Source organism: Anguilla anguilla, chromosome 8 (genome assembly GCF_013347855.1).
Source record: "Anguilla anguilla isolate fAngAng1 chromosome 8, fAngAng1.pri, whole genome shotgun sequence".
In the NCBI taxonomy this organism is placed as follows: Eukaryota; Metazoa; Chordata; class Actinopteri; order Anguilliformes; family Anguillidae; genus Anguilla; species Anguilla anguilla.
In genome coordinates, this window is record NC_049208.1 from 7,303,236 (window position 1) to 7,312,177 (window position 8,942).

At 40.4% G+C, this 8,942-nt stretch overlaps 1 protein-coding gene across 1 annotated transcript; it reads right to left on the minus strand.

Annotated features, from left to right (window-relative positions):
- Positions 1-4,980: 4,980 nt before the first annotated feature.
- LOC118232882 (CD83 antigen-like) lies at positions 4,981-8,715 on the minus strand. The gene is made up of 6 exons (XM_035428100.1): positions 8,475-8,715; positions 7,701-7,780; positions 7,143-7,279; positions 6,463-6,685; positions 5,566-5,660; positions 4,981-5,172 (listed from the first exon to the last, which is right to left on the minus strand). Exons 1-6 carry the CDS (start codon positions 8,579-8,581, stop codon positions 5,050-5,052), a joined length of 765 nt encoding a protein of 254 aa, XP_035283991.1. The 5' UTR covers positions 8,582-8,715; the 3' UTR covers positions 4,981-5,049.
- Positions 8,716-8,942: the final 227 nt, after the last annotated feature.

Sequence of the window (8,942 nt, forward strand, 5' to 3'; positions counted from 1 at the left end):
CTTTTGCGGCAACGTCGCAGTAAATGGATTTGGGCGTGGCGTTGTACACACTAACAAGCTGGATAAGATTATCTGGTTAGCCGGCTCGACATGGGGGTTCACCAGGGAGTCTTTTCCTGTTACTAGATAATGACGTAAACAGATCGAATCCATTCGGGCGCTATTCAGGTAGGTTTAGGCAATATTCGTATGAACTAGCAAAGTTACTATGATGGAAAGTGCATCGTTTTCTTCAGACCACCTCTCATATCAGCAATTTCAGGAATTTGAAAAACGTGGCCCGGCTACTTGCCTGCTCCGCCCTCTTGAACTTATTAAATGCAAGCCATTAAATTTTAAGGTATGACACCATGACAGCTCAGACAAAAAACCTATTTTAATTCTTGCTTTGCTGCTTTCGCCAATATGAGTTTCATAGTGCACTTCATTACTTTCTCCACTAGATGTACACACTGGTAATATTGGCCCTCATTCACAAAACCTGCAGACCTTTGTTTTTGTGCATATCACAGTTGTATGAGATGATGAATGCTGGCTGTTTGTAAATTTTATGGGCAGTCATGTTCATGTGATTTGCATAAGGAAACCGCCACGAACAGATACAGATAATAAAAAAATGATTAATGCCATACTGTTAAATTGGAAACGTTCTTGCACTTCAGGGCACTCAGAAAACTAGCAACATATTTGGGAAGGATGCCACCTAGTGACTAAATTGTCACTAAATTGCCACCTAGTGACTAAATTGTCAGTGCTAAATTCACTCACTACAAGGTATGGATATCTGCTTAGTAAATGTGAAATCAAACGTTACAGATAAAAAATAATTGATAAAAGTGGTTAGATCTGACCCTAGAGTATTCCATTTTATATTTAATCAGAAAAAAAAAACATACTATTCCAATCCAAAATGTTAGAAAATAGAACACAGACAACTTCAGCCTGTTTAATGACATATGTATAGCATATTTTGGACTTAGATAATGTTATATACTGTGTTCCAATGCATGTGATACAGGAGTTTGCCGGTTATGTTTTGGACCCTGGTTTTCTGAGTGCTTAGGTATTTATTTAATATGAATTAAATAAAGCAGTTTTACTGCTTAGGTAATTATTGAACCAGGGTAGTTACACTGCGATTGACATCTCCTGTGCAAGCAAGCCCTGCAGCCTACGTGTCTTTGGAGGAAACACACACAAGCTCCACACATAGAAGATCCGGCTGGGTCTCAAACCTGCAACCTCCTCCTTGCGAGGAAACCGCATCATCGTACCAAAGCATGACATGTAGTACCACGTCACAGTGTGGTGTTGCGCTTGAAAGGCTGTGTGGTTTTGTGAGCACTTTGAAATCGGACCTGATGAAGATCTTGGGCATAGGCATACAGTAGTCATTTCAGCTTTGGGGGAGACACACAATGCATCCCAAAAAAAAATAAATAAATAACTAAACTTACAGAATCCCTTCGTACACACAATAACTGAAATGAAAATAAAATCACTTCCCAATAGTTCATAGAAAAAAAATAGTAACAACTCAAAGTTATTTTGTACAATAATTATAAAGTTATACAATGTTTACTCATTGGAGGTACACAGTGGACTACAGCAAGCTGTAGCATCAAGACTGCTTCTTGTGTCTTCGAAAGTGGTTAGTGAGAGTGTGAAAAACAGATTTTGTTCATTGTACTAGATTCTTTGACAACAAGAACGTTGAATTTGCATACCTGTGAAAGTCATACGATTTAAATGATTTTAGAGGGGGATAACCAGACTGAGGTGCTGGCTCATTTTGGATTCAGACCGATTAATAATTTAACAATCTATTAAACATACAGAACACTATTTAAGTCAAGTTCTGTGCCTCAATAGGGAAGACATCTGAGTTTTGGTAGCTATAATTTCAGGAAATAAATTACTTTCGTGTACAAACCTTTTGCTGCAAGGCAGTATAACTGGAGAGCCAACTATCATTTTTCTCTTCTGGTTCACTTTTACACATTCCTGTCATAAGATAGATATTATTATTATTATTATTATTATTATTATTATTATTATTATTATTATTATTAATAAAAACATTACCCCTGCAGTACGTTAGCACATGGAGCCATGCAACAGCATGTTAGTTTGCAGCATGTAGGCTACTTAAACTTGCACAATTAAAATCCAGAAAAAGCCGAAACAGAATTGGTCTCAAAATTCTTCTTATTTTAAACACACATTCTTTTATCATCCACGTGAAGTAATCTGAAGGTTGAGTTCTGAATTCAAAGTAGTTTTAAGTATAGGGTATTATTATTATTATATTATTATTGTAAAAAAAAAAAAACCTCAGACACACCAAACAGCGGAGTTATCTGAGTGGCGAAGGAATGTGTATAGTCTTACCTGGTGCTACTGGACCGAGATTAATTTAATAATATCTCAGTTATCTGATTCCAAAACAATGTTCTAACCTTTCCTCTGGGCAAACGGTTTTGCATAGAAGGAGACTGCAAATAACCTGGCAGTAGCGTGGCTCTGTACAGATCGCTCTCTATCTTGCTAGACACAGACGTGCCTCTGGCGCACGTAGCCTGTGCAGATACAATTGTGTGTCTTGCTGCGGCACTAGTGTATAGGCAAGTGACTACGGGGTGCAGACATCTTGAATTCTATGTTTATGTTAGGACCCAAAAACTTCCAGGTGTGCAGTGGTAACAGTCAAAAAGGAATGCCAGGTTGAAGTGAATGCAGTTTATTGTACAACAATGCAGTGTTCAACAAGGGCAATATACAACAGTGCTAAATGTGTGCGTAGTTCGATGGCTACACACGCGTGATGCCCAGGAGCATTGAGGGGACTCCCTGAACCCCTGCACCCCTTATATACCCAAAGATCAAAGGAAAATCCCAAGTCATCATCAAATAAAGACAAAACATAAAATGGTACATCTGTGATCCTGCTTGCATTATCTCTGTAAGCATACCACACTGGGTTAACCTTGCCCAGGCACCAACTTGTTCCCCATGACATCAACTTAACCAACAATACCAAACATCACACTGTATTATGGATTATGGTTTACATAATGCTGATCCAGTAGGACTTTTTGCAACTGAGAGCAGTCTCTTTATCACGCCCTGCTGACTCCCTGTAGGCACAGTAAACAGTCTGTTTTTTCCTCTGGAAGTCTTACAAGAAGCACATTTCTCAAGAAATAATAATGGTAAAAAGCAAAGTAGGAGTGGTATTGGGTTGGGATAAGAGGGGAGCCAAGTTTGCAGTCTGAACAGGTGGTTCTGTAGACCGCATCAGAAGGTAACCAGTGATTCTTTCATCCTAATCACCATAGTACCTACTGTCAACATCTACTGTAATTCAACCCATGCTTCTATTCCAGTTACCACACGGGTGCCCAATATATCGATCGCAGAGGCCATGCTGGTATATCGCCGTGTAATTTTGCGTCTAATTCTTCCCATTTTCATCCCATTTCCCTGCGACTTCTGCCTGACGGACAGGTACCCATTATTGACGTGAAATTCGGCCAATCTGCTGCTGCTGAGAACTTCGTTACATTAAGCGTGTCCATTCATTTGTGATTTGTGGTATGGGCACATAAGTAGGCAGTATACTTCGTACGAAGTAGACCTTTTTAAGCAAAACGAAGCAATCAGAACAACTGGCGAACAAAAAGACGCGGTGTTGTGTATTCGTACGGTACAGTGTGCGACGGCCTCCAGGGAGAACTTTTTGAAAAGTTCTTTCTTGCTCTCAGACCCCCCCCTTTTCAGCTATTGGTCCAAATATCACGTAGTTGGTTACGTCACGGTTGAGCGTCCAGAGGGCTGAATTCATGTGCCAATGTACAGTGAGTAACGCCAATCGCTCTTCTGTAGAGATGAGAATTCTGCCAGTTCAGGCATGTTTGATGAATGGTGCTACTCGTTTCAGCAAGTCATCAAAACGCCTAGCACACATTCGGAAATAAGAGAAAGTGGACCCCCTCGTCTAAACTTGCATTTGCCGAATGTACAGACAAAACTCTCCATTCTCCGTTCTACTCTGATTTAGAGGGCGAACGTACCATCTTCTTCGCCTTTTTCTTCTTTTTCATAGCTAGATAAACTAAAGCCACTTTAAACACTTTAAATACTTAAACATTTTTTGTGTTGTGATCTCGCGTAGCCCTTCTCTTTGTACATCCATGGCGTAGCCGCAAGACGGAGGTCTGGTTAGGTTAGGGTTAGGGTATTCACGCCCCAGCGGCGTGGAGCGACTTAAACGGTGCGGCGTTCTCACTGAGTATACCGACAACAGTGTTCGTGGACAAGTTCGCCGGTGGTTCTCAATCCTGAATTTCTTTCTTCTTACTGAGTACACTGCCAGCTTATATGTCCAACATCACGGGGCAGAGCAGTTGTGGTGACATGATAAATCAGGTCCATTTTAGGCAGGGAATTTCCAGTTATGATATTTGTGTAATGATTTTACTTGTATCCAAATACAGGTTTCTATGCAATTTGGCTTATATTTTTGTGATAGTAACAAACTCTGGTCTGGTTCGTTTTAGGTTTTGCTTTCAATATCCGATAGACAATGGTGTTTTAAATCTAAACTGGGATTTTCTTTGTCTGCTGCTGGTCTAACAATTTTACTTTTATGCCAATACAGCTAGCCTACAGTTGTAGCTACTTGATGTTAAAAATAGGAACTACACACATGGTACTAGAAAACATAGGCTAGTTAAGCTAGTAGCTCTGTCCAACACTAGATATAGAACTGTACTACACACACACACACTCAAAAAAAATGTTGGCTAGTGTTTGTATGCAGTATTATTTAGTAGACTGAAAAAATAAATAGTTGGATTTACTAAAATCAAATTGTTGGATTTGCCTAATATAAGACATTTAGACAAGTTGCATGCAATTATTCATCTTAATTAGTTTGTCCAAATGTTCTTAATAACATTGCATGCAGACACTGTTAAAAAAATTTTAACAGTATTTTTATTGGTTACACTTCCACTTACACATCAAAGTTTCTACAGATTTAGCTGTTCAGACATGTTGCATCATGAGGCCATGAGATTTCTTCAGCAATGAAACAATGTCAATGTATGCTCCTAGTGTTGGTTTGATACCTTTTCCGCTGGTGGAAAACTGTTTTTCCAAACGGCAAATCTAAAGTAAAAGGAAATATGCAATTAGTTAAGGTGAAAAATATTAAAATTAGTATAATACAAATTATACATTGAGGAAATGCTTCCTTCGCTTATTGTGAACACCTGTCCTGTTGTTTTGCTACCTCAAAATTTACTTGCACTAGATTTGATATGAATGTATGGCTGGCTGTATTGTGTAATATTTCTGCACACTAAGAAAGCTTGACGGAGACTGAGGACTAACTATGATTAAACAGGTATTGCTCTGTGTGAGCATGACAAGTTTTTTCTGATATCATTATCCGACAGTTTACAGTTCGCAAAATAATTCAGCATCTACCATCACATATCCACATATCAGCTGGCTGAGTTTTAGCGGGTTGTTATTACTGAGGAGAAATGAATTACTCACGAGTAGCAGTGCAAGTGTAAGTAAGAACAGGAATGCCCCCGCTCCATACAGCAGAATGTCTTTCACGTCGTATGACTCCTCTGCTTCGGAACACCCTGGCGTGAAGAGAAAGGGTTTAGAAAAAAAACAAAAAAAAAAAAAAACCCCTTTTTAATCAGACTAATTTCTACCATTTTTGGAATGCCCGGTTGTGCATGCATTCTGCATTTGTACTGTATCGGTCTGTATCATCACCACAATGTTATTTGTTATCAGTGGTGCTCACATGTTTTCAAAAAAAAAAAAAAAAATTCCAGTAAAGATAAGTGTATAGAGGAAGGATGTGTGAATACACTCTTGATTCTCTCCTGTCATTCTGAGAGGACACTGTCCCCGAGTCGTGCTGATACCCAGCCCTACACACAGGCCAGTGGCCCCAATAATTTTTCAGTGTGGCCCCTCTTTGGTATATAATGGGAAGTTTTAAAGCTAACAGAACCCATTCCTTTTAACCGACCGGCGACAGTTCAGGATGTTTGTAATTTAAATCTGTTCTGAGTAATTCAGGTGGTTTCCAGTCCGTTCCCTTGAGGGCACTGACATCATCGTAAACGGACTTTTAGGGAGACTGCAGGATATTGCACTAATAAGGCAGCCGGACTTGTAATCCAATCGTCGCAGTCAGGATTTCCCGGTGCGGCACTGCTGTTGTGCCACAGAACAAGGCACAGAGCCCGAATTGCTTCACTGAGTACCCAGCTGTGTAAATGGATTGCACGTAAAATGTACTGTAAGCTGTGCACACTGCTGGATAAGCGTATCTGCTGAGTGCCTAAACGCAATGTAACACTATCAGTTGCATGCAGAGGTCCTCAGAATCCCCCTCACAAAATGGACGAGCACCTGTAATGGCCGTACCTGTGACACTCAGCTGGATATCCCATTCCCTGTTGAATTCCCCCACGGGGGCCCAGAGGGCGCAGCGATACACCCCGTTGTCCTTCGTCGTAAGGTTACGGATCCTCAAGGTGAGACCGTCTCCCGAGGGGCACTCCATGTCCCGGGACAGGTTCACAAACTTCCTGACCGAGTTGGTTTGCCTGTCCCACCGGATTATCCCAGTGGAATGGCCTTCAGACACCTGGACACATGCACGCAGTTAATGAGACCCAAGGTTTGCTCCCCCCCTTCCATGAATACAGCAAGAAAATAGTGTGTTAAGAGTTTTAAAGAGAGTAAATAAAAAGTAAAAGCTAAATTAAATACCCTAGACAATGTTGGTCTTCTAATACATTTCATGGGTAAATTTGACCAAGCGGGACCTATACAAGTCAAGTGTAGATCAAGGTCAGAATCATTTGACTCATTTGACACATTTTGAAAATACCTCTTAGAATCTTTGCTTTTTAAATTTTATGGGAACCAGAACTGCAAACTTGAGAGTTTGTGTCAAAACTGTCTTTCAGTTTTAGCTAGTTGGTTCATTGTGAAAGTGAAAGGGTCCATTTGGATCGCGGGGTACAAGTTACGCCATGGCTACACCACCAAGAGTTCGGCACTTTTCAGGGTTCCCCACAGAAATATATTACTTTACTCACCTGGTACCAACTAACCGCTCTGTACTGGACACGTTGCAGCTCAGCTTCTGCAGGACACCTCAAAATAGTGTCATCCCCACACGCGACAGTAAAAAGAATATCTCCGTTTGTGTTTTCACAAAACAGGTACAAAAATACTAGAAAAATAATGGAACAAAAATTAACCGCAGTTATTGTGATTGATCACTGAAACCCGTGATTATAGACATTGCAACAATTATCCGTTTTAATCACATAGTTAAAACATTACCCTACTATCACGAGTAGGCTAAAACTAGTCACATTTCAAGACTGACACAGTTCATGTGCGAGTTTCCTCAGAAAAACCAAACTGGATGTAGGTTACTTAACATAGTTTTAGTCAGACAATGATAGACTCACTTGCTAAACACCAAGTAGAAATTACTGCAAAATACGAATTGTTGCGATAATTGTTAATTTTTTTAGCAGAGGAAGTCTATTAGAGTGCAATCTAAACATAAGCAAACACAGTCACCAAGCTCCCCTCAAACAATCCACCTGATGTCCTGAATATTACAATACAAATGCGATACTTACAAAGAGTAATTCTCATCTTGACTGGTTGGTTCTGGGAATAAAAGTTTAACGTCCAGCTTCCTACCAAGTGCCTGACTTCACTGAAAACGAAAGAGAGATAACAAAGCGAAACATTATTTCCAAAATGCGCGCGGGCGGTTAAGCTACAGGCGTTAAAATTGGGGGGAAACCCAGCCCTTTCCTATGTACAGTAGTAGATTTGTAACCCTAACATGTTATGCCTATCTTTCATAAATTTAACAATTATTTTCATATAATCTTACTAATTGGGATTAATGTCGATAAATATGAGTGGGCAGGAGGGTGATCGTGAGCAACCAATCCCAACGTGACAACCATTTCGTTTCACTTTTGTGACTGGTAGCCAATATTCCTTTTTTTATTTTAATTCCAACCTTGGTAGTGAAATAATATTTTTCACCGGGCTGTCCACGTTTATATAGCCTGCATGAAACAACACGGTAATAACGCACGGGGCGAAGTATCTAAGATGCGCTTTTAGTAGTCCACCTCCGTAACATTGTAGTTTCACCACGGCAGACGCACGTCAATAACATCCGCCGTCGCATAATTACGTAGCCTAGTGTAAGTGCAGTCGGATTCTCTTAGCACCGCGGTTGTCTTTTCCTAAGTCCTTATGAATTCTCCTTCACATCTTTCCTTAACCTCATGACGTTTTCCATCGAAGTCAAGGAAAAGTGGTTAGGAAAAGACACAGGACGTAATTTTTTTGACTATTCGGACGCAGCTCTAGTCTATTTTCGCCCCGCTTACTTCGCTTTGCAACGACCGCTTGTCTCTTGTCGCTGTAAATCGCCAACTCTTGAAAATGAACGGTCGCTGGTCGCTTGTCTCTCTCCTGTGCCGCCCCGTGTGACCATCGGGTTAGGCGTATCAGACTTTCACATGTTAAAGCAGTATAACGATTACCCTAAACTTGAATAAGCATACTGGCTTCATGGGCGAATACATTTAAAAGCAAGTTCTTCCTCAGATATTTAACGATGATTCATAATTCACTAGAAATTTTTATTATCCCCCCCCCCCCGCCTTTGTTTTTAATGGGGAAAATGCTCTAAATTCCCACGAACGCTACTTCTCGGGAAATGATTTATCTGAATGATTCCTTCTCGGGGAATGATAAAACAATGGCTGCGGCCTTATATTTCCCATGGCATCAGGTAAACACACGGAAGTGATACGTGTGTTTACCTGATGTCATGATACGTGTGTTTACCTTAC